Source organism: Bubalus kerabau, chromosome 14 (assembly GCF_029407905.1).
Source record: "Bubalus kerabau isolate K-KA32 ecotype Philippines breed swamp buffalo chromosome 14, PCC_UOA_SB_1v2, whole genome shotgun sequence".
Taxonomy (NCBI): domain Eukaryota; kingdom Metazoa; phylum Chordata; class Mammalia; order Artiodactyla; family Bovidae; genus Bubalus; species Bubalus kerabau.
Genome location: NC_073637.1, coordinates 38,553,709 through 38,580,483, shown reverse-complemented (window position 1 = coordinate 38,580,483; position 26,775 = coordinate 38,553,709). Strand labels below are relative to the sequence as shown.

At 38.0% G+C, this 26,775-nt stretch overlaps 1 protein-coding gene across 2 annotated transcripts in view; it reads right to left on the bottom strand.

Moving 5' to 3' along the window:
* Window positions 1-5,136: 5,136 nt before the first annotated feature.
* Window positions 5,137-26,775, bottom strand: part of TERF1 (telomeric repeat binding factor 1) — a 43,605-nt gene continuing 21,966 nt past the window's right edge. The window contains exons 5-10 of one of the 2 annotated variants that reach the window (XM_055546261.1): window positions 25,916-26,065; window positions 24,911-25,023; window positions 21,791-21,850; window positions 20,245-20,336; window positions 14,260-14,366; window positions 5,137-6,352 (exon numbers count right to left, since the gene is read on the bottom strand). In XM_055546261.1, coding sequence (XP_055402236.1) covers window positions 6,176-6,352; window positions 14,260-14,366; window positions 20,245-20,336; window positions 21,791-21,850; window positions 24,911-25,023; window positions 25,916-26,065 — 699 coding nt within the window. In that variant the 3' untranslated portion in view covers window positions 5,137-6,175. The remainder of the gene's footprint in view (window positions 6,353-14,259; window positions 14,367-20,244; window positions 20,337-21,790; window positions 21,851-24,910; window positions 25,024-25,915; window positions 26,066-26,775) is intronic. The other variant, XM_055546262.1, reaches the window with a different exon arrangement.

The window sequence follows — 26,775 nt, the reverse complement described above, 5'->3', positions numbered from 1 at the left end:
AACTCTTAGCTTTAGCATTTGGGACCTGACAAGGGATTAAGCCTGGGCCTTCTGCATTGGAAGGGCAGTCTTAGCCACTGCACAACCAGGAAGTCCCTAGTATTATTCATAATATTACACTTCATGTAAATTGGAAAAGCCTTGCGGGCATAAACTGGAAACTCAGAGAATGAATCTAAAAATTGACAATGGGCAGACCTTACATGACAACACTGAGCCATAACCTCTGTGGCAATCAGTTTAGAAAGGGAAAGGGAAAGGGAAGTCGCTCAGTCGTGTCCAACTCTTAGCGACCCCATGGGCTGCAGCCTACCAGGCTCCTCCACCCATGGGATTTTCCAGGCAAGAGTACTGGAGTGGGGTGCCATTGCTTTCTCCAATCAGTTTAGAAAGAGGAACTGAATTCCCAAAACTATCTACCCAGAATGGGCAGGACTCAGTTGATGACTATCAACATCCCATTTTTTTGTCCCTACTTTCAACTTAAGAGCAGAGAAAGCCAAGTATGATCCCCAAAACAATCATATAAGATGCCTGCTGCTAGCTGGCCAGTCTCCAGCTTCCTCATGCCAACAAGCTCCAATCAGAGCATGCCTGAAGCCTTAGCTTTTGACTACAAAGCTTTCCCACTGTAAACATCTGCCTGCATCTCTGCCAAACACAAGTGATGGTGGCTGGCTTCCTTAATATAGCAAGCTCTGAATAAACAGCCTACTTGTTTTCATTTTTCAGTGGTTTCATTTATTTCCACAACTCAAATATTTGTGATATAAGGAGGAAGCACAAGCTGGAATCAAGATTGCCAGGAGAAATATCAATAACCTCAGATATGCAGATGACACCACCCTTATGGCAGAAAGTGAAGAGGAACTTAAAGCCTCTTGATGAAAGTGAAAGAAGAGGGTGAAAAAGTTGGCTTAAAACTCAACATTCAGAAAACAAAGATCATGGCATCCGGTCCCATCACTTCATGGCAAATAGAAGAGGAAACAGTGGAAACAGTGGCTGACTTTATTTTTTTGGGCTCCAAAATCACTGCAGATGGTGACTGCAGCCATGAAAAGACGCTTATTTCTTGTAAGGAAAGTTATGACCAACCTAGACAGCATATTAAAAAGCAGAGACATTACTTTGTCAACAAAGGTCCGTCTAGTCAAGGCTATGGTTTTCCCAGTGGTCATGTATGGATGTGAGAGTTGGACTGTGAAGAAAGCTGAGCGCCGAAGAATTGATGCTTTTGAACTGTGGTGTTGGAGAAGACTCTTGAGAGTCCCTTGGACTGCAGGGAGATCCAACCAGTCCATCCTAAAGAAGATCAGTCCTGGCTGTTCATTGGAAGGACTGATATTGAAGCTGAAACTCCAATACTTTGGCCACCTGATGCGAAGAGCTGACTCATTTGAAAAGACCCTGATGCTGGGAAAGATTGAGGGCAGGAGGAGAAGGGGACGACAGAGGATGAGATGGTTGGATGGCATCACCGACTCAATGGACATGGGTTTGGGTGGATTCCGGGAGTTGGTGATAGACAGGGAGGCCTGGCATGCTGCAGTTCATGGGGTCACAGAGTCAGACACAACTGAGTGACTGAACTGAACTTAATTATATAACCTTACTTTGTAGAAATGCAAATGAACAAGTATGGCTATATACAACATGAATATGTTGAATAGGGGTTAAAAAAGACAAAGAATACAGAGTAGTTCATTTCCTTAAATCAAAAAGAAAAACGGGACTTCCCTAGTGATCCAGCAGTTAAGAATCTACCTGGCTATGCAGGGGACATGGGGTCAATCTCTGGTCTGGGAAGATCCGACATGCATGGGGGAACTAAGCCCATGTATAAGCCCATGTGCCTAAGCCCATGCTCCACAACAAAAGAAGCCACCACAATGAGAAGCTTGTGCTCTGCAACTAGAGGGTAGCCCCTGCTCACACTCACAGCAACTAGAGAAAGCCCGCATGCAGCAAGGGAAGACCCAGAGAAATAAAAAATAAATAAAATTAATTAATCAATTAAAGAAAAAAACCAGATACTCTGCCAGCCTTTGCAGCTTGGCTCTGAATTGGGTAACTCATTCAACGCTGAACCAGGCCACCTATAACTAAGTCTGCCTTAGCCTCCATCTCTGGCACTTACGAAGCCTAAAGATCACACAGCATAGAGGCCTAGGGTACTCGCAGGTCTTTCCTGAGACTGTGTCTAGTCCTGGGCACAGGGGCCTGGTCTTCTGGATTCCCTGGTTTACTCAAGACTTTCAAAGCCTTTACCTACCACATACCTTAAATTTCATGCAGCCATATTAAAAGATGCTTGTTCCTTGGAAGAAAAGCTATGACCAACCTAGACAGCATATTAAAAAGCAGAGACATTACTTTCCCAACAAAGGTCCGTCTAGTCAAAGCTATGGTTTTTCCAGTAGTCATGTATGGATGTGAGAGTTGGACTGTATAAAGAAAGTTGAGCGCCGAAGAATGGATGGCTTTTGAACTGTGGTGTTGGAGAGACTCTTGAGTCCCTTGGACTGCAAGGAGATCCAACCAGTCCATCCTAAAGGAAATCAGTCCTGAATATTCATTGGAAGGACTGATGCTGAAATTGAAGCCCCAGTACTTTGGTCACCTGATGGAAAGAGCTGATTCATTGGAAAAGACCCTGATGCTGGGAAAGATTGAAGGCAGAAGAAGGGTATGGCAGAGGATGAGATGATTGGATGACATCACCAACTCGATGGACATGAGTTTGAGCAAGCTCCAGGAGTTGGTGATGGACAGGTGCCGGGGTCCAGCCCCGGTGGAGTCAGGGGTTTCAAAGGGGAGACAGCTTCGGCGATCAGGAAACAACAGCTTATTTAAATGCTAATTAAAGATATAAAGAGTGGTTAAATAAGGATAGCTCAGTGAGGAAATTCAGTGGAGAAAAGAGGCTGAAATAAGGATAGCTCAGTGAGGAAATTCAGTGGAGAAAAGAGGCTGAATAATTCAGCCAGAAGGTGAGAAAAAGAATGACATGGGGAGAACAAGCTTCGGTGAACAAGGCCCGCACTTTATTTTCCAAAGTAGTTTTTATACCTTAAGTTATGCATAGAGGATAATGGGGGAAGGGGTAGAGTCCTGCAGTAAGCCAGGCTTTCTTCCGGCAAACTTATCATATGCAAAAGTTTAGGTGATTTGCATCATCTTCTGGCCCGGAGGCCTGTTAACATTTTAAGACCCTTTCTTCAGAAAACTTATTTTTCTCTAAAGGTGATTAGTCAGGCGCCACCCTCCAAAAGCATTAAAGTTGCATTCCTATAGGGCAAAGGTGTGGTGGGCTATAACAAGAAAAAGAATTAACTCAAGGGTCCAAGGTTACAAACATTAAAGCTACTACTTACACCAATTATATTAATCAATACACTGCCAGGGACACAGCAGGTAAGGGATATGGAGACTTAGCGGCAAACATTGGCCCAACAAGTGAAAAACCCTTCACCAATACAATTTCTAATCAATCTTTTAACAGCTCAAAGGAATCTGTATTTAGACAGTTTAGAACATCTCATGCCTCTCACAGTTGGGAGGATCTGAGCAATGACATGTGGCCGGAAAAACCTATTCAGGCAGGCTAGAGGACTTCCTAAGGAGTTCGTAGGTTGAAACACTATCACACCCAGGAACTTTATTAACTGGAGCTGTAAGTTAACTTTTTTTTTTTTTTTCAGAGAGAGGTAGTGGGGGACAGCCCCCCCGTAAAGTCAGAGGTGTAGGTGAGAGCACAAAGCAGAAAGTAGGCAGACTCTGGTTTTGGGGGTAGATGCTCGAGAATTTCCAGGGGGGGCGCCTGAGGCTCGATCCCACATTTGCGTATGCCGAGCCTCCTTCCTCATGACCTTTGCAACAGGCGGAGCTCCTGCTCCCGGCAGACAGGGAAGCCTGGCATGCTGCAGTCCATGGGGTCGCAGTTGGACACTACTGAGCCACTGAACTGACTTTCTTCTCCAGGCTCTTCAATCTGTCTGCTGTCTCCAACCCCAGGCAGATGTAGGCACCACTTTTAAAGCCCATGAGTTCAGAAGGGGCAAAACAAAGGCAAATCTCTGAACCCTCAGGGAACTGCCAGACATGGAAACACCCCACCACAATCCTGAGCACAAGGTCTATGTTGGCCTCTCCCCCATCATCAAACTACACCCCGACAACACATATCACTGGTCCCCTCAAGCAGGCTAAGGAAAACCACCAGAATGCTCTACAATTTAGCAGCCTCTTTTTTTCATTAAGCACTCCCCATTTATTAGATTCGTTTCAAAAAGTTGATTCTAATATTTTTTTTTGCCAGCTTAATATTTGCTTCAGAAAAAGGAAGGCTCTCTGGAACTCCCCACTTTGTCACTCTCTATGTAACCTTTTTAATGATTGTTTTAGAAATGAAGGGCAGATTAGTGGTTGCCAAGGGTTGGAGGAATGATGTAGGAGAGATGAGTGGCAACAGAAGGGATCCTCACGGTGTTGGAGTATCTTGCCTGTTGTAGATACATGCACGCACACAAGTGATAAGTTGTTTGGAATTACATACACCGTACACATGCGGTACAAGACTGGGAAAATCCGGGTAAAACTGAAGATTTATATCAATAATCTGATGGTGACTTACTGTGATTTAACTGACACTGGGGGAAGCTGGAGCAGGTGTACAAGGACCTATTATTTCTTACAACTGTATGTGAGTCTAGATGTCTGAATAAATTTCAGTTTAAAAATTAAAAATATTCAGATAAAAATGAGGAAGCATTTAGGAATACAATAACCCAATTTATTTCACTTTTCTATGGGTCCACAAGTTATATAATAAAAATCTGTGCTTACATAAATCTGTAACAGTTCTTTAATTAAAAATAAAATTCTAAGTAAGAAAGCACCACATTATAGCATAATTCATAGTGATCTTTTTTAGTGGCACATGAAATAACTGAGCATCTTACAGTTCCTGTCAGTTTAGATTTGATGATTTAGGGTGTCTGGAAAGAGGCTGACAAACTGGTCTATTTTGGCTCATAAATAAAAGCCATCAGCTTTGGCACTAATCATCAAAATGTCTGCAGTAAACACGATGACGGTAACCGGTACTGTAGCAGGACAGACAGAACCAGGAAACATTATCCACGTTTTAATTTATTATACATATAGACAACAAACTCAGGAACAATGAGAAAGTAATGTATAAAACTTTAATAAGAAAAACAAATGACAAAATAATCACTTAATTTTTTGTATAAATACTTAAGCATTTTCACATACTTGTTAATAAAACATACATAACTCAAAATGCTAAATAATTCTAGTTTTTGACAAAATTCTCTAAAGAACATGTTGGTAAACACTCAAAAGTTGTCTAATAAGGTGTGCAGGATCTTGTTTATTTACTATTTATCACAGACATTAGAATGATTATGTTTAAAGCCAATTTAAACATTTACAGAATGCCATTTAGGCCCGATATTTATCTAATTAAATGAAAATATCAGAGAAACTTATATTTATGGCACCAGGTTATAAAGAAGCTTTACTTAAACTATCTCTGTCAAAGTTTTAACACCAGAACCAAAGTCAAATGTACCTAAATAAAACAAGCTATTCTTGGTAATAGCATAAACTTTGTCCTATGGGTATTACATTTTCAAGTTTTTTCCTTTATATGAAACTACTTAAAAGGAAAATTTAAGTATATCTCATAGATTACTTTGTACATTTATCATTCATAAGCAAATGTGTTAGTAATTAACGGATTAAGGTCATAAATCATTATGCTTTATGTCAAAGGCCTCTTATTCACTGATTTAGAAACTTCACTTTTATATGTGTCACAGAGTTGAAGTCAGCCCACACATATACAGCAGGTTAACAGCAGTATATTTTTCCTCTAATCAGGCTTTCACTTTTTTATTGGAATAGGGTTTGGAGGTAGGAGGATTGAAAGCACTAGGGTTCAAAAAAATTTATTTTTTTAATCAAAGGAAAAAGATTCTTAAAGAATACAATCATGGTAATGCTCTTACAGCACAAATCCTCATATTGAGTAACTGTGCCACAGAAAAAATACTGTAATGCTTTAAACAGAATTTTGACCAACTTTCAAACAACATGCAGTGATTAGAGTGTTAAACTGTCATCTCAGCAAGCTCTGCAAACACTCTCAGTCTTCACTGTCCGAACAGATCAGTTTTAGCTTCTTCATAGTCCTCCATCTGTCTTTCAACATGACGCTTGTCCGGTTGTTGAATTCATAATGTGATAGTATTTTAGACCAATTTCCCTCTCCATATTTCCTCACACCAGACCTCAGATTCTTGTCTTCTTCCCAAAGCCATGCCTTTTGATGAAAAGTAGGATAGTTAATCACAGAACCAGTTCTTGACAAATAGCATTAGTTTCAGGTGGACAACATACTGATCCAGTATCATACATATTGTGAAATGATCATCACAGTAAGTCTAGCTAACCTCTGTCAAAAGTGGATAAAAAGTAGAACAGTTATTCACAGAAACAATTCTTTAACATATCTAAATACAAATTTTTAAAAAACCAATATGTTACAATTTCTTAATGGTGGAAGAAATTCTGTGAACATATCTTAGATTTCTGTAAGACCTTGTTGTGGTAATATTATCAAGGGTCCTGACTACATTACTGTTCATTTTGCATGACACACTATGACTCTTCACAATAAACTGTGGAAAATTCTGAAAGAGATGGGAATACCAGACCACCTGATCTGCCTCTTGAGTTGTATGCAGGTCAGGAAGCGACAGTCAGAACTGGACATGGAACAACAGACTGGTTCCAAATAGGAAAAGGAGTTCGTCAAGGCTGTATGTTGTCACCCTGTTTATTTAACTTATATGCAGAGTACATCATGAGAAATGCTGGGCTGGAAGAAGCACAAGTTGGAATCAAGACTGGAGGGAGAAATATCAATAACCTCGGATATGCAGATGACACCACCCTTATGGCAGAAAGTGAAGAGGAACTAAAAAGCCTCTTGATGAAGGTGAAAGTGGAGAGTGAAAAAGTTGGCTTAAAGCTCAACATTCAGAAAATGAAGATCATGGCATCCGGTCCCATCACTTCATGGGAAATAGATGGGGAAACAGTGTCAGACTTTATTTTTCTGGGCTCCAAAATCACTGCAGATGGTGACTGCATTCATGAAATTAAAAGACGCTTACTCCTTGGAAGGAAAGTTATGACCAACCTAGATAGCATATTCAAAAGCAGAGACATTACTTTGTCAACAAACGTTCATCTAGTCAAGGCTATGGTTTTTCCTGTGGTCATGTATGGATGTGAGAGTTGGACTGTGAAGAAGGCTGAGCGCCGAAGAATTGATGCTTTTGAACTGTGGTGTTGGAGAAGACTCTTGAGAATCCCTTGGACTGCAAGGAGATTCAACCAGTCCATTCTAAAGGAGATCAGCCCTGGGATTTCTTTGGAAGGAATGATGCTCAAGCTGAAACTCCAGTACTTTGGCCACCTCATGCGAAGAGTTGACTCATTGGAAAAGATCCTGATGCTGGGAGGGATTGGGGGCAAGAGGAGAAGGGGACGACAGAGGATGAGATGGCTGGATGGCATCACTGACTCGATGGACGTGAGTCTGAGTGAACTCCGGGAGTTGGTGATGGACAGGGAGGCCTGGCGTGCTGCGATTCATGGGGTAGTAACGAGTCGGACACGACTGAGCGACTGATCTGATCTGATCTGACTATGGCTCTGCTGCCCCAAATCAGACAACTATAAGGTGTGAGAACTAAATACAAACCCAATTTGTCTGACTTAAGCCCATAATGTCTCTTAAAATTCTATAGCTGTTAATAGGTTAGCGATGTGTCTCTCACCCTCTTCCTCTCTCTCATGCGTGCTCAGTCATGTCCAACTCTTTGCGACCCCATGGACTGCAGACGGCCAGGCTCCTCTGCCCATGGAATTCTCCAGGCAAGAATACTGGAGTATTTGTCCCTCCAGTATTCTTTCTTCCTCCAGGGGATCTTTCCAACCCAGGGACTGAACCCGAGTCTCCTGTGTCTACAGCACCAGCAGGTGAGTTCTTTACCACTAGTGCCCACCTGGGAAGCCTTAGAGATGTGTAGGATTCATATAATACCAAATAGAACTTATGAATATTTAATTCTTCCCTAATGAACTCAGTGAAAACCCTGTTCTATGTTGGGCAAGGTAGACACACACACACAAAACTAAAAATCTTCTCACTTTCTCCAACAGACTTCTGAGAACTCAACTAACACAAACTAATTAAAGATACACTATTTTGTTTTTGGAGAAAATGATTGAAAAATTTTAAAAATCAAATTCTGTATTATACATAGAAAAAATTACTGATACCTGGCATTTGCTAGAGGTGACCAACTAACTATTCCTTCTGCCGACATGCTGAGAAGCAGTACGTAGGGTCATCTGAATGATTATTTACTGTTTCTGAACTACGAATGATTTCCCCAGCTGACTCACATTTGGTTTAAAAATTCATCCATCATCAGTCATGAAAGGGCAAATACTGAATGATTTCACTTACGTGAGATATCTACAGTAGTCAGATTCCCAGAAACAGAAAGTAGAATGACGGTTGCCAGGAACCGGGGGGAAGGGAAATAGGGGGCTGTCTAATGAGCACCGTGTTTCAATTTCGCAAGATGAAAAAGCTCTGGAGGCTGCTGTACGACAGTGTGAACGCATTTAATGCCAGTGAATCATACACTTAAAAAACAATTAAGGTGACAAATTTTATGCTATGTTTTACTACAAATACATTTTTAAAATGAATAAAGGTCTTGAGTAGACAATTCTCCAAAAGAGATATATAAATACCCAATAAGCACTTGAAAACATGCTCAATGTCACTTACTCATTACGGAAAAGCAAATCCAAAACCCTAGAAGATTATTGCCTCAAACCCATTAGGAGGTACACCATGAAACAAACAACCAAACACAGAAAATAACACGTGCTGGTGAGGATGTGGAGAAACTGGGACTCTTATGTGCTGTTGGTGGGAACGAAAACTTGTGTGACTGCTAGGGAAAATAGTGTGGTGGTTCCTCAAAAATTAAAAGCATCATGTGACCCAACAACTCTACCTGTGAGTAGAATTCTATATTCTTTTGTATACAGCCAAAAGAACTGAGTGCAGAGACTTGAAAATTTGCACACTCCTGTTGACAGCAGTATTACACATAACAGACAAAAAGTGGTATATAAATACAATATCATCAGCCTTAAAAAAGGAAGATTCTGACACATACTACAAGGGAAATGATCCTGTCCTCAAGGTAAATGAGGACATTATGCTAAGTGCAAGAAGTCAAATACAAAAGAAAAAATACTGTAGATTTCCACTTATATGAGGTACCTACAATAGTCAAATTGAGAGAAAGTAGAAAGTTGGTTGCCAGATGCTTGTGGGGGCGGGGTGAATGAGACATTACTGTTTAATGGTTACCGAGTTTCAGTTTTGTAAGATAAAAAGAGCTCTGTGGATGAATGGTGGTAATGGTAGCACAGGAGGTGTTTAATGACACTGAACTATACACTTTAAAATGGCTAAGATGGCAACTGAATATTCATTGGAATATTGGACTGATGCCAAAGCTTCAAAACTTTGGCCACTTGATGCCAGGAGCTGACTCATTTGGAAAAGACCTTGATGCTGGGAAAGACTGAAGGCAGGAGGAGAAGGGGACGACAAGAGGATGAGATGGTTGGATGGCATCACTGACTCAATGGACATGGTTTGCGCAAACTCCAGGAGACAGTGAAGGCCAGGAAGACTGGTGTGCTGCAGTGCATGGGGTCACAAAGAGCTGGACATGACTTAATGACTGAACAGTAACAAGATGGCAATTAAAAAAGAGGAAAAAAAAAAAGAATCCAGCTCAACTGTCTGACACACCAAAAAGAAACTCAAGGTGCTTGTAGACAAACATGAGATCAAAATTATCTTGTGTACGACTCAATGCCATCAAACTGACAGTGAGTAGTATCATTATACCTCCTGCAGAAGTTTGAGCTGTCACCTATCAGCAATGGTGCTGCCTACAAGTGTAAGACTACTCACCCTCTAGACAAAGACCAACATCTGTCCTATGACCTGTCCTGTCAAGCCAGCCCACTTCCCTCACCAGTCACCACACCTAAAAGCCTCACCACACTGCTCATTACTAACTGACACAAAACCAAAGGAGATATAAATTCTGCATGTGTGCAGTAAGGAGTTTAAAGGGGAGAGGAATGTACTTACTGATTAATCTCTGGGTTCACATAAATCTTCTGAGAATGTGATAAAGGCTATGGATCCATTTTGCAGACAAGTGAAGATACATAAAATTTTACATGAAATTTCAGGAGCCATTTAGAATCCCTTTAAGAAAACCTATCAATTTTATGGTCCTTCAAGTTAAAAATTTTTGTTGTATAAGAAGTTGCCATACATTTATTCTGTTTTAAAAAGTAGCCTTTGATTTATGCAAATCTCATATACATAGCCAGAGTAGGCAATGGCAACCCACTCCAGTACTCTTGCCTGGAGAATCCCAGGGACAGAGGAGCCTAGTGGGCTGCCGTCTATGGGGTAGCACAGAATCGGACGCGACTGAAACGACTTAGCAGCAGCAGCAGCAGCAGCAGCAGCATATACATGGCACTGTTTCCTTGTTTTAATCTCAGTAATATTTAATACAGAGCACAGATGATATCTGATAAAATACAAAAGCCTGTTTCTCTGAAGAAATAACATTCTCTGCTTGAATACTAGGTTCCTGAGTGCAACCAAAGTTTAAATGGTATTTCCAGTAGATCATATACAGCAAGGGTTAGGCAGGCTACTGCCCCCTGTACAGCACCGGAGCTAAACAATGGTTTTTACATTTTAAAAAGTTGTTTCCAATAAAAAGAATATGCGACAGAAACTGTATATGGCTCACTGCTTAGCCCTTTATAGAAAGTTTGTCAACCTCTGATCTAGAAGTTATAATTCTGTCAGTAAAAGTTAATTGAAAACCACAATGTTTAACATTAAACATTTAATTTTTTTTTCTTCTATTGAAAATGAGCAACTGTAACTTGATATATTATTGTTACTGCATGATTATGGCTTATATTGTTTGATCTGAATGCCTTTTTATACAGTCCTTGCTTAATTTCATCTATGATTTAAAGAGGAAAAAGTCTTAAAAAACACCATATGGAATATATCAGTAATCATAAAGCAAAAAGAAACTATACTCTTCCATCCCTGGTTGGGGAACTAGGATCATGCAAGCCACACAGCGTAGCCAAAAACAAAAATAAAAGTTTAGAAAACTTAAAGAGGTCAACCTCTATTGTTCATACATGGAACTGAATAAGTGACACAATGGACTTATCAGTGTTAAGATTAGAAAGAAAATACAAGGATAGCACAATTTTATAAGTCTACTTTTTTGCTTTAAATTCTTTCATTTCTTTATTTTATACAGGTGACCTATTATACTAGATTCTCTTCATAATGACACTTGGTTAACTAAGAGTTTAAGATAATGTATTTCAGGACAAAAGCAACAACTGTGCCCTTGGTACTATTCTCTTTTTGTCTTTTGCTTTTCTTGAGAAAAATAAAATTAAACCCAGCCATGCCCATAACTCAAGATATAGACAGCATAGGACAAATTAAAATGCACCAATCTTTTCTTTCCTTAAGGCTAAAAAGTTATACAACTTATATTTTTAAATTGCGTATCATTTTTAATGCCTTTTAGAAAAAAACCCCAATGCTTTAAAAATGGTATCGTTTATTTACACCAACAGAGTCCTTGGATCTAGTGCTATGTCAGCAAATGGCACAGGCATTTTGCACTTTCTTATCTGTTGAAATGTATGCATTCTAGCCTAGTTTGGTCTATTTTTAAAGCCTGATTTGGTGTGAATAATCAAGTCAAAAATGGAAACTTTGAAATATGTAATGAGCAACTATCTTCCACTGGTCCATGTAAATCATTTCAAAAGCATCTATTTTATCTGATAAATAGTAAGTCTATACTTTGGAGAAGGGATTGTTTTTTACAAGGCCACTAGGCAAGCTATAGGCTTGCTCTACCGTATTCTCCAGTGATGACCTGATGACTCAAAGGTCTGCTCCTACCTACCCCCTTTATTTCTCTCAGATGAGAGAAAGCCAGAGCTAAAGTGGTGACCTCTCTCTCCCATGACACAAAACCTTCAGATTGGCTTTGTTCAGGAATATGGAGATCTCAGACCATGATGCTGAGGAAGCTGCCAGAGGCTCAACTTTTCTAGAAACTGAGAACCATAGTAGTCCCCAAACAGAAAGAAACCTTGTGTGTCTCTGAGAATAGAACCTACCAGCTTTCTACCCGTTTCCTTTCTGCCTCAGAGAAAAGATATGGGAGGCAAACATAATCATATAAAATACTAATTTTAAAAAAGCAGCTGGATTTAGAGACCTGATTTCTAGTCTTCATTATAAAGCACATATTCTTGTGGGTTCACAACTGAGTATTATGTATTGGCACCATCCAACGCAGGACATTTTTTCCCAAGGGCCAACTGGATTTTTCCCCCTAAACAAAGTTTTTATACTGAGCAGATGCTGTGTCACGATTGTGGTAATGCAGTTTTGATATCCTCTAAAGTTTATGGGTTCATAAAACAGGAAAGAGGAAACTATCAGTCTGAAAGCACAGTCCATTCCTCCCACCGTTTGCAGTAACATGTGGATGTTACTTTAAACAGTGTGCCCTTGTGCTGCTCAAGTCCAACTGGTCTACCACCCCAGGGTCCATATTTAAACATCAACTGATTGAGAGAAGGGGCTTTGGAAGAGCTTTATGAACTGAAATATCCTTCCAGTTCATCATTCAGATTTCTCAACAGGAGTAGGGAATAACGTTCTTTTCATCTTTCCTATCTTTTTTCTCTTACTGTGAAAAATAATAGTCGACCTCAAGACACAGACTGAACGCACTGCCTGCTGAGACAGGACTGTGGGTTTGTCTCCTGGTCATACCTGCATGTTGGTGCTCAATGTAGTGTAGACATGTTTTTAAAATAAAACAGATGATGTATATTAAACAGTGATATCATTTATAATTTAAAAATACCGTATAATAATTCCCATTACATACCATCCATGGGGAAAAAGTCTTTATTGTTGAAAGCCACTTACTTTTCTTCTGAATAAATTTACAAAGGAAGGCCTCTTTCTAAATTGTGATAAGGCAGGCAAATATACCTTTGTTTAACATACAAATGCAGGAGAAAGAAACTGTCCAAGACTACTGCAATCAAAATTTTTAAAGAATCCAAATCTCAATGCAAAATAAAATAAAACTGGTCGCTCATCTAATAAGTTATCCCACCAAAACGCCAACAGTAGAAAGCTAAAAATAAAACCAGACACAGAATTTTTGGCATAATAAATAGTGATAGACAATATCACCTATATTTAATTGTGCAGTTGATATCCCACATGTTGTTTCAAATATAAGAAAAAGAGAAACTGTTTTCTTGATGTATATCTCTAAGTAACACCTATAATTCCATTTAGAACTGTTACCAGAAGAACCACAGGGAAAGATAAATATATAAGGTAGAGACTTCTGGATTTTAGACCAACCTGGAGAGTCCAGGACTTGATCCTACCCCAGGATATCAACAATGAACCATTTGCAAATAGCTTATCAAAAAAGAAAATCATCTTAAATAACTTACTCATCTTACTGTAAACAACTAGAAAACCAGATAAAATACAGTAAACAATGATTTCAGCAACTAGAGATAGCACAGGACTATAATCACTGAGAGAAAAAACAAATGAGTGAACCCTAAAACTGACTCAGCTTTCTGAATAGAAAAATTCTATATCAAATGGTATCTCCTTTTTTAAAGCACACAAAAAACTTAAACTGAACCTATGTTAGGAAGATATGAAAATAAGTTTATCATGTGGATTTAAGTTTTACCCTACATCTGATGAATGGACTGTAGGATGGATAATTCTAAATAAATGTCATTAATACCCAAGATTATCTTTAAAATGTGAGTGAACTCTGAACAGGCATTTTGATCAACTTATCTAAGATGGCAAAGAGGAAACATTTTATTCTCAAGATTTTTTTAGAGTTGAACAGAAATAATGTGAAATAATCACAATTACTCCTTATGACTTTAATATACATTAAGCATTATTAAACTAAAATAAACAAGTACCTGTTTTTTCCTAGACCGATGCTTTTCAGGAGTTACAGGCTGACTTTTTAAACTACGTGTTCTCTTACTTTCAGTGGCTCGTCTACTGTTCTTTTTCTTTCTTCCACCTAAAAGCAGAAACACTGTCATCAAAAACTGTCCCACATTAAAAGAATTATATTTTTAAAGGTTATCATGAAATTCCTATTTATTTTATAGCTATTAAAAAAAATCTGTTTAATCTTTTTCCTTTGAATCTGGAAGCAGTATGGTATAAATGCAAACATCAGCCTTTGAAAATCAGGGGGCATGTGTTTCCTTTCCAACAAGGGCTTGGCAGAATCGCTCCTGCAGAGGGTGGCGAGAAGGGGCACTCTGCCATCAATGAGATGGGGATCAGAGATGACACCATCAACACCCACAAACATATCAATGGAGCAGGTTTCAAGAAGCACCTGTGGGGGCTTCCCTGGTAGTCCAGTGGTTGAGAATTTATGTGCCAATGCAGGAGACACAGGGTTCAATTCTTGCTCCGGGAGGACCCCATATGCTGTGGGCAGCTAAGCCCAGGTACCCAGAGCCCAGGCTCTGCAATCAGAGAAGCCACAGCAGTGAGAAGCCCACACACCACAACTAGAGTTGCCCTGAAGCCTGCACACAGTAGCAAAGACCCAGTGCAGCCAAAAAGAAAGAAAGAAGTCCCTCTGGCACTCAAAGAGATCTGGAAATATGCCACGAAGGAGATGAGAACTCCGTATGCATGCACTGACACTGGGCTCAACAAAGCTGTCTGGGCCAAAAAAATAAGGAATGTCTCATACTGCATCTAGCTGTGTGCAGTTGTCTCAGAAAATGTAATGAGGCTTCATCAAAGAAGACTTATATATTCGTTATCTATTTAACTACCACCACTTAAAAAAATCTAGATAGTGTGAATGAGGACTAACTGCTGATTGTCAAAGTTACAGAGGTTCAAAAAAAAAGAAAAAAAGAATGAAAAAAAAAAAAAAAATCAGAGGGGATGTGCTTTGCATCTTGACTCTTTCATGCCTTTGAACAAGCCATTTCACCTCCCAGTGCCTGTCTTTTCATCATCTGCTAAAAAAAAAGGAATATTTACCTTACAGGATCATTGTAGTTTCTTAAAATAATGTTTAAGGAATATCTGACACAATGTAAGAAATAAATCTTTCTCTTTTATTTACAGTTTAGTAAGATAAATGTATATGCAACTGAAAAGAAATAGAATGGTCATTATTGAAAGAAAATTGTATATATATAGTTGATCCTTGAATGATGCGGTTTTCAACTACATAGGTTCACTTATACAGATTTTAAAAAATAAATATAGTATCTGTTTTCATTTTACAAATCTTTTTAAATGTGCAGAAAAGTTTATGTTCGATTATATATGACAATATGTGGAATCAAAAGAACTAGGATTTGAGTTCTGATTTTATGCCACCTGTTTCAGCTGCCTACCCTCAGGTAGGTCTTATCAATCCCTTTGTTTCTGAGGCAGAGAGAGCAGTATGTGTTGACTGCAAAGAGTTGGAGCCCCTCATCCCTATTGTACTGTACAGAAACCTAAAAGAATCTACACATAGAATTTAAAAAGGGTTTAGCAAGATGGTTCCATACAAGATCAATAAACAAAACCCAACAGTATTTCTGTACATTAGCAACAGTTAAAATATTTAAATAATCAAAAGATAATATTTACAATAGTAATGAAATATAAAACATGCTTAGGGATAAATCTAGCAAAAGTAGTCAACATCTACATGCAGTAAATTATAAAGTTTTACTATATTTGTAAGTGTGTATACACACACACATACATGCTGTAAGAAAAATATACATAAGACAATCTAAATAGAGAAATGCTTTTGTGCATAGGAAGACAATATAAATGTGTCAGCTCTCTCCAAAATTATCTATTACAATGTAATTTCAAATAAAATTTCAATAGGGTTCTTTGTAGAGCTTAACAAGATTATTCTAAAATTATGTCTTAGGAGAGGTAATTAATCATAAGCTCTGAGCATTCCTGTAATTCTTGCTAAGACTACTAAACAGTTTCTGCAGTTAGTCAGGTACCTAAATAGGTCACCAGAACCACAGGCTGACCACCATGTAACTACTCCCTCCTGGAGAAGGGAACTGGATTATTTGCTACAATGTTTTGCTTGTTGCTTACTCAAAAAGTACCCCTGGGCCCAAGTTCCTCTTTGCAGTACAACCTACAGCCTGTGCAGCATCTACCTGGGTGCATTATGCTGTCTTTGGGACCTGGCGAGGGAAACCAGCACAACTATGCTGTTGCCATACACAATCTGCTGTACTGTAGCAAACTGTCCTGTTCCGACCCATTAAGTCTCACTGTACACTTTTTGGCACCTATGGAGTGGTAGCAGCTTCACTGCCTGCAATCTTTTATGAAGTTTCCTCCCGCCCCTGACAATATGGAAGACCAAAACACCAGCAATACTTAAGATGTTCCTAAAGAATAACAGGATGATGAAGGAAATTACTCTGTCACATACTGAGTTATTTCTAAACTACAGTAATACAGACGATATGGCATCACTGCAGGGGGAGACCATATGTGTTGGTAAGGCTAATGGAAACAACACCAGTTATGAACAGAGATTTTCATACTGTGAATTGTTCAAACAGGTGCTAGAAGACTAAAAAGGCAAAAATAAATTAACAGATTAACAATGAAGAGAAATTCATAATCATAGCTGGCGACTTCAATACTTCTTTCTCTCAGTAATTAGTAGAACAAGAAGACAAAAAATAAGCATGCATATAGAACATCTGAAAAGCACTATGAATCAATTTGACCTATCGACATTTATAACACTGTATACTCAACGACAGCAGAATTCACATTCTTAAGTGTATATCAACAGTCACCAAGATAAGACCATATTCTAGGCCATAAAGCTAGTTTTAAAAAAGAAAAAGAAATCCTACAAAGTATACCTTCAGGCTGGAACAGAATTAACTGTAAATCATTAAGAGAAAAATACCTAGAATATCTTTAAATATTTGAAAATTTAACAAACAGCTTCGTAATAGTCCAGATGATCAAAGAGAAAAGTCTCAAGGGAAATAAAAAATATATTTTGATGAAAATAAAAATATAACATATAGGGATGAAACTAAGGCAGTAAGTAATAAAAGGAGAATTTATAGCATTAAATGCACAAATTAGAAAAACTGGGCACCTATGAAGAAAAAGTCCTTCATATACAAAGGGAGGCGAGTCAGGTTGATATCAAGACTGTCCACAGCAACACTCATCAAGTTAGAAAATAGAGAAACAAAATCTGTAAAGTTTTGAGGAAAAGTATTTCCAAAGAATACTTATAGTCAAATCTTTTATTTTTTTTTTTTTGCTAATATCACCCATTACAGCTGAAATCAATCAGTAGTCTAAAGTTTATATTTACTGTTATAGAGGCAATCTGACCCAAGCTATCAAAGCACTTCTTATTATTTATTCTTCATTTTGAAGGAATCATAGTTTACTGATATATTTCTTATGAGATAGCATTGATGTGAACTTCATTGAATCCTTCAGTTTCACCTCTTAAAAATTAAATGTAAATATACTTTTAAGTACATATATAACCTCATCACTTTTAACTAAATTTTTATTTGCTTCGATTCTATCTGACCCTTGAGGCAGTTTATCTATCTCAGCATTTAAGGACATGGGCTCTAAAAAGTCAGAAATGTTATTGTGGCTCTGGTTCTGTTCATGATCTATAATATGTGACCAAGGGCTTTCTACACTTAACCTCTTTTTGTCTTGGCTTTCTCATCTGTAAAACGGGGGTGATTAAAAAACAAATGCACTGATTCAGATTGTTTTGAGGATTAAGTGAGTTTATGAGTAAAAAGCTTCTAATTTAAATATTAATCATTTCACCGAATACTGGTGAAATTTTTTTGCATAGAACTTAAGTGATGCAAGAGATGCAACAGATGTGGGTTTGATCCATGGGTCAGGAAGATCCCCCAGAGGAGGAAATGGCAATCCACTGCAGTATTCTTGCCTGAAAACCTTCATGGATAGTGGGGTCATAAAGGGTTGGACATGACTGACGGACTAAGCATGTGCATGCACGTGCACACACACACATGTATATATTACTAACAGCTAACAAAAAGTTAAGAAATGTACTAAAACTCACAGGAGTGCCTGTTTAATATCCACAGTCACTGCCAAACCACTCTACAAAGAGATTACAGTCTTCATCAGTCTAATTACTGATCAACTACAGTGTTGAAAAGTGCATGCTTCCATTTCTCTGAATTTTGTATTATGAAATTAAAAGTCCAAGAAAAACCCTCCAATTATTTTAGTTTAGAATTAGGACTCCAGTGCTCACTTTGGCACCACATACACTAAAATTAAAGTTTTGATTCCTAGTCATTTGGCAGCACATACACTAAAATTAAAATTTTGATTCCTAGTCATTCCTGGGAACTTCACCAACATGAAGCAAGTATTTCTTTGCCCTCTCATTGGCCATCTGCTATGAATAAATTTATTCAATTAATATTTACTGCATATATTACAGCACAGGGAGCTCTACTCAGTACTCTGCAATGGCCTATATAGGAAAACAATCTAATACAGAGTGTATACATGTATTTGTAAAACAGATTCAATTTGCTGTACACCTGAAACTAACACAACATTGTAAATCAATTATACATCAATAAAATTTTTTTTAAAGTTTTACCACAGGTCTACCATGTACCTGGCATCAAGGTGGTACATCTATTATTTTTATATTGATCATTAAGTATTTAGATTTGAGGCAAAAAGATTTAAAAATCTTTGCATTAGAGCACAATAGGTTCAATAAACATTTTTTGAATGAATGCATATCAAAGAGGAATTTACAATCAAATTCTAATTGAAAATAATTATGGACTGCTTTTAAGATTTTTTTGGTTACAGTTGTTTTTTTAATCTAGCAATGTTTTTTATAAGGATAATAAACTCTAAATGCAATGAGGAGAGTAGTTAGATTCTATATATAGCCATCCTCATAATAGTCATGGATTCTGGTATTTGAAAATTCACCTACCTGTTGAAAGCTGTAAATCAAAAACCAAAACTTGCAGTGCTTTTGTGGACATGCACAGAGTGGCAAAATATCTGAGTCATGTTCCCAGCTGAGGTTAAACGAGGTGAAGCTCTGTCTTCCTATTTCAGTTCCCACACTAGAAATAATTCTTTTTACAGTCTATTTAGTGCTGTATTTTGGGGCTTTCAGGAGGTAATTTTGCTGTTTAAAATGGTTCCCAAGTGTATTGTGGAACTGCTATCTAGCATTCCTAAGTGCAAGAAGGCTATGTATGATGTTCTTTATAGAAAAAAGTATGTGTGTTAGATAAACATCATTTAGGCATGAGTTACAGGGCTGTTGGCCATGGATTCAATGTTAATGAATCATTGGTGGTGGTGGTTTAGTTGTTAAGTCGTGTCTGACTCTTGCGAGCCTGACTCTTGCAAGCTAATGGACTGTAGCCTGCCAGGCTCCTCTGCCCATGGGATTCTCCAGGCAAGAATACTGGAGTGGGTTGCCATTTCCTTCTCCAGTAATGAGTCAGTAATATATAATAAATAAGGTGTCTTTCAACAAAAACACATAGAACAAAGTTATATTTTGAACAGTTGACCAAAACGTTGTCACCAGAGACTCAAAAGAAACTAATGCTGTACTCCTCTGTAAGCGTTTAGTATTCACTAAGTGTTCAGGATGACTTTACAGAATATTACCATAAATAACAAGCACCAACTCTAACTTTCTAAATTAAGCACCACCTCTAATTAACTCTATGAACCCAAGGGACTTAATCCCTTTGTGTTTTCCTTTTCTGAAGTATGTCTGCATGTTGAGGTGTTAGGTCAAGGGTTGGACTGCTCTCAAGGAAGCATCAATTCTCCACTCCTAAACCTGTAATAAGTGTACTTACTTTGAGGAGTTTCCACTCTTTCCTCTTTCTTATTAAAATCTTGTTGTTGGTTTCCATGTTTCAACTTAGATAAGAAGAGATTTCTGTGAGACCTAAATCAAACACAAAAGCTCGTGATTTGTTCTGCAAAGACTAGAAAGGCTATGGGAAAAGGTAGAGGATTTGTCTCCATCTCTATCTAGGACCTGCTTCTACTTTGGCCTGTTTCCCTTGGTGTTCCCCTTGCTCGGTACCCCATCTTAACCTTTGGTCTCTTTAAGCTTTTTGTTGTCAAGACTTTCTGCTCTCCCATTATTTATTTTCTCCACTTCATTTACTCAGAAATCAAGATCCTTCTGGCCTTTCAATTGGAGAAATTTCAAAATTCTTTTATACATGATGGTAGATATCACGATTATAGATTCTGAAAAAGGGCTTTTTGGAAAGGTAGGATGGTTTGGAAATATAGGAAGGGGCAGAAATTTTGGACAATTCTACAACGTTTGTATTATTATAATTTATAAAAGGGCAAACTAAAATGAGAGGGGGAAAAAGTTCATTTAAGCTTAGGCAGCTCTTTTATTATCACCTAAAATCTACACCTTTACGCCTGTAAATGCTAATGCAACCACAAATGTGTTCCCTCCCTTCTCAAATTTTCTGTGTGCTCTGGAATGCCAGTCTCAACTTCTATGCCTTGTCTAAAGTTTAGCTCCCCTGTGTACACCATTTTCTCTGTTTGTGGCCTTGAGTAGAGATTAGCTTCATCTTCCACATTCCATGAATCAGAGGGTTTCGCAGGTGGGTCTCTATACTTCCTGTTTCCTAACGTCACTTTCAGGATCCTGTTTCCATAGAAACCTCAGCTTTTGAGGATTCATGCCATTGAGGCATATTGCCATTTACTGTTTTCCATAATCATTTGTTATCCTTCCAAAGCACTTCCCATCATTCACAGACCTTTTTCTGAGTGCTGCCATTACCACGAATTATTTCCATGTTTACATGAATAAACCAAATAACATTCTTGCCCCTTAATTCCTCATCTCCAGTGACCTCCTCCACACCAAATCAGCCACCCCCTTCCAAGGTTCCACTTAGCATCCCAACTGCTCTACACTTGGCAATCACCCATGTAGACTTTCTGCTCTCTGAGTATGCTACACTGTCTGTTAACAAAATTTCTAGCAGATTAAAGAGTTTTTAAAATAATTTCTTAAAATCAGGATTTGGGACATTATCAGAAATGTAACCTCCGTCCCTTTCCTGCCCTAGCATCATGCCCTTGTTTCTGACAGATTCAAGTTTACTAGTTATCTGCTTTAAATTCAAGGACTCCCTGCTTGTGTGCTCCTTGCAGAAACAATGTGAAACAACCCAGGATCCCAAGAGGCAGGTCTCCACAGTTTGCCATTTCAAGGGTCTTAATATCTGCTGAGGTCTTAATATCTTTGTGACAGTCTTCAAATCATAGCGTTTGCATGCAGCTATTATAATCTACCTAAGTTTGCATGAATTGCTTCAAAGATTTGAAAGACAGAGAAGAAAAATGTCAAATTTACTTCACCTCAATAAGGATACTGTATCCCCTGAGGGTTCAGTTACCGCAGACTGTTTGTCACTAACACTTTAAAAGAAGAAAACATTTGTAAGAATGCAAACATAAGAAATTGTTCATAAGGATAGTACTTTCCACATAGTCAAGCCAAATTTCAATTTATAAAAATCATCTCTGGAAAGAAACTCTGGTAAAATTAGGACCTTTACAGTCCACTACAACATGGCTTGTTTTTGCCCAGATGTGCTTTCCAGAGACACCATATCAATGTCTTTCCCAAACATAAGTTCAGCAGAGGTGATGCTGTAACTGAACATTCACAATGTCACTCTTTCAGAAACCCTGTCAAGGGTCTTGATTACTATGAATTTCTTATCCTACCTAGCAGTCTCCAACTGAACTTTTTATAAAATTCTTCTCCTTTTCTATAGCTAAAATTAGCTCCAACAAACACAGCAGGATCATTTACAGCTTCATGCCTTCATCTGGAACTGTTCCTCTCTACTGAAAGGAAATCACTTCCTCTTCCACCCACCAGTAAACCATCCTCTGAGCCCAGCTCCATGCTCACACTTTCTAGAAGCAGATCATCAACTCCTTCAGCATTTAAGTCTATCAGTGAACTTTAACAACAAATTATGTAATGTCTACTACTGTTTCTGTTTCAAGTTTATAATTCTTATTGCCTCAAACAGTTTATAAGCTTTGCCAGAAGAAAATATTTTTTTCATCTAGTACCAACAGCATAAGCATCTCATCTTTCCTAGCATTTGTCTGACTTCGAAATCACACTTTTGATCCTACCCTTGTTTTACTTGCATCTTATTGATTCTTGCTTTGAAACTGTTGATTTTGATTCCCAGGATGGTTTTAATATTTGCTTGATTCCTAATCTTTACTCTGTATCTAGTTTTTGGTTTTTCTCCTGGTGTCCAGTACCCTACAAGATTTAATGTATGTCTGGTAATGAACTAGGCATCAAGGATTCAAAGCCATTTAAGAACTTTCAAAGAATTCTCCATCTAGAGAGAAATCTACAGGTAAACAGGTATGTTACTATCCAAGATAAGCCCTCCTAAAGAGGTATAACTCGGTGCTATAGAATACAGGAAGTGACATCTGCTCAGAGCTCAGCTAGATTACTTATAGGTGATCTTTCAGCTAGACTTTGAAGGGCAAACAAAAGCAAATAAAAGAGGATAGAAAAGATGGAAATTTAAAACTGAAGCAAGAGTCAAGGCATGAAAGAGCTTGTAATATTTGAAAACCAGGGAGAAGTTGTGTTGTTACAAAGGGTCATGTATGTGGGCAGGGAGGGGTTAATGCTTAGGGATAAGGTGTATATGGAAACAAACAAACAAACAAAAACCAGAAAGGGCCTATGTAAGGCTTTGTAACCCATGCCATAAAATCTAATCCATTTAGTAGGAAACAGAAAGCTAAGAGAGGTTATTAAGCTGGGAAGTGAGTTAAATGGATTTATTTTAATGGAAAGCTAACTCTGGAAGTCATGTCAAGGATGGATTTTTGTGGCACAAAGCTAAGTAATAATCTAGGCTATGAACGATAAGAATGGATTAGAGAAGCATTTCTAAGATGGAATTTATAACACTTGGAGAGGTAACTGGATGTGTGAGGGGAAGGAGGAGAGTCAGGGTACAGACAGACAAGAACTGTTTTACACAGTGACTGAACTGCGTTACCTAGAAGGGCATCTGAAATAAGTGGTAGCACTATATTAAGAGAGTATATAGGAAACATTCATTATCTGCAAGAATCATGATAAGTTCTAATTTTATTTTACTTTAAAGCAGTACTATAGAGGGCAAGAAGTCTGGGCCACAGAGTTTACTGGGTCTTAGTAATACTAAACTTTGATTTCCTAAACAAAATGAAATAACCAAGCCAATAAAAGTGAAATCCCTACTTCTCAAAATGGGTCTTAGAAAAAAGTCAATGAGAAACAAGACTTCAATGGAGCAGTGAGGAGTAGATCATGTTTTGACAGGCAGGGACAAGAAGAACTGTAAGACTGAGGTCAGTCCTGAGGTGTGACCAATGTCACATCCATCCAGTTCAGACTCCAACTCCCACCTCTAAATCAGTAGTTAAGATGGGGGCTCACAGCACTTAAGCCATGGTCCTGAGAAGAGAGTGAGACTACATCCACTGCCAAATACATCCATACAGAAACCACAACGATTTGACTATTTGGCCTTGGTTTAAGGGTGGATGAAGAGAAGGAATGGACCATAGGTTCAATATAAAAGATTTTTATAATGGTAGATTTTATTGTCTTCAATAGAGCTAGTTTCTAAAGCCAAAGCAAAAGATAAAAGTCAATTCTGCAAAAATTACCCTTGAAAATCCCTAAAGAAGAAATAATTTTAGAAACTGAATTCTTTGCTCTCAATATGTAGGAATGACACAGCCTGCTTCCTTCCAACACTGGAACAAATCAGTGTCTGCACTTGTTCACCAGATGAAGAGTTAGCTTGCCCTTAGACAAAATGAAGGGCTTCCCAGGCAGCTCAGTGGTAAAGAATCTGCTCGCCATTGCAGGAGACACAGGAGAGGCGGGTTCGATCCCTGAGATGGGAAGATCCCCTGGAGGAGGGCATGGCAACCCACTCCAGTATTCTTGCCTGGGAATCCCATGGACAGAGGAGCCTGGTGGGCTACAGTATACAGGGTAGCAAAGAGTTGGACACCACTGAAGCGACTGAGCACACATGATGCGCAGAGAAGATGAACACTATTTTAACATATCAGAATAACCCTCAGTGCACAGTCACATGAGGGCATGCAGGATTTGAGAACTAAGGGACACAGATGATTCAGGCTTCCAGCCTCAATACTGTTCTGGAGCTCATGTTCCCTGAGAACAGTAAATGATATCACACTATCTACACAGTACTGTTTTCTCTCTACTCTTGCTTAGCATTTGCAACAGAATTTGCATAAGCCATGATGTAACTCTACAGTACCTCCAAATATACAAATGTTAGTCATCAGTAAGGCAATACACCTACTGCTCAAAAATTATTTCTATTAACAATAGCTCACTACCATCACTTTTACATAGATATTACATTCATAAGACAAAAATGTACTCATAAATTTACAAACCTTTTTCCTGTATCCAAATTAGTTTCAGATGCCAATTCAACATCTTTACCATTAGGTTTATCTTCAGAATATGTTGTTCTTGCTCTTTTAGTTTCCACTACTTTTGCTGCTGCCTTAAAAAAATGGGGATGTGGGAGAGGAAGGAATGCAATAAGCCATTAAAAACAAATAGTATTAAATCAAGCCTTCTAGTTATTTGATAGTCATAACAAAAGTATCTCTTCACAGACCAATAAAGGGCAGTGTATTGTTTCCCCAAGTACCTGTGACATGACAGTCAGCCACCTGCTGGGTTTATAAGCATTATGGAGAAGGGCTTTCCTTGTAAATGTACTTGATACACACAACGTGCTGCAGAATATTTTTTCCCCCTTTGAGTGTGCTGGGTCTTAGTTGAGACATGTGGGATCTTTAGTTGTGGCCTGTGGGATCTAGTTCCCTGACCAGGGATTGAACTCTGGTCCCCCTACTTTGGGAGTGCAGAGCCTTAGCCACTGGATCACCAGGGAAGTCCCTATAGACAATTTTAAGATAAAACATTACTTAAAAAAAAAAAAAAAAAAATATATATATATATATATATATATAAATAACATATTAAAACTGGGGCTAAGACAGGATAAAATGTGATTAAAAAAAAAATTTCTGTAGTAGCCCTTCTTCAGTCCAACTTGACTTTTCCCAAAAATTTGCTAAAATTTTCTTTTAAATTTAATTAAATTAAAACTATTTCTTTTTCACTTATTTCTCATTTCATTTTGCTAAGTTTGCCCTCAACTTTTTATTGTGAAAAATTTCCTCAAGCCTTACTTTGAAAAGTTGAAAATACTACATAGATCAGAAATAAACTTTCTTTTAGATGCACTAACTGTAACATTTCACCACACTATTCTATAAAATTACTAAGTAAAATTCTGATTAGTTTTTAAGGATTTCTATTTCAAGTATTCTCCTTTATTATAACAATGTAATTCTATGTTTAGAGCTTCTCTGAAATACGCGTACCTTCATTAGAAACGTTGATGATTTTTCATTTAGGACACAATTCACATAACTCTTAATTTTCTCCATCATGTGGTTGTAGCTGAAGTGTTGAAAAAAGGAATGGAATGTATCTTTCTGAGAGATTATCGTAAGCAATTTCCTTTTAAAAGGCTAAAGAAAACAGAAGAAACATAGATCACAAATAAGATACTAGAAATTCTGTCATATTGTTTAACTGAAAAAAGTCAGTAAGCCAAAACTCAAGATTTCACACATTCTCCCATTTTAAATGCCCACCAATATATTTTTTGACAAAAAAATTCTTATTTTACACATATACAAAAGGATTAAAATAACTTATAAACCTAAATATCTATGATCAAGTTTAAGAAGTAAAACATTATCTATTCAACTGAAGTCTTATTACCATAATCTGATGGCACTCCTTGTCCTTCCTGGCCTTCTTCTCAAGGTAAGCAGTATCCTGAATTTAGAACTTAGCATATCCATGCATTCCTTTACACTTGTACTACATATGTATGCACCCATAAACAATGCATAGTATTGTTTACACGGTTTTAAGTTAATACAAATGGTGTTATACTATGTGTATTCTTCTGAAACTTTCTTTATTCTGCTCAACTCTGTTTATGATATTTATCCACATTGATTTGATACTTATAGAATTACTACTTTCACTGTTAAATCCTGGAGAACGAAATGGCAACCCACTCCAGTATTCTTGCCTGGAGAATCCCATGGATGGAGGAGCCTGGCAGGCTGCAGTCCATGGGGTCGCAAAGAGTCGGACACGACTGAGCGACTTCACTTTCACTTTCTTCACTGTTAAACAGTACTCCGTTGATCAAAAATACCATTTA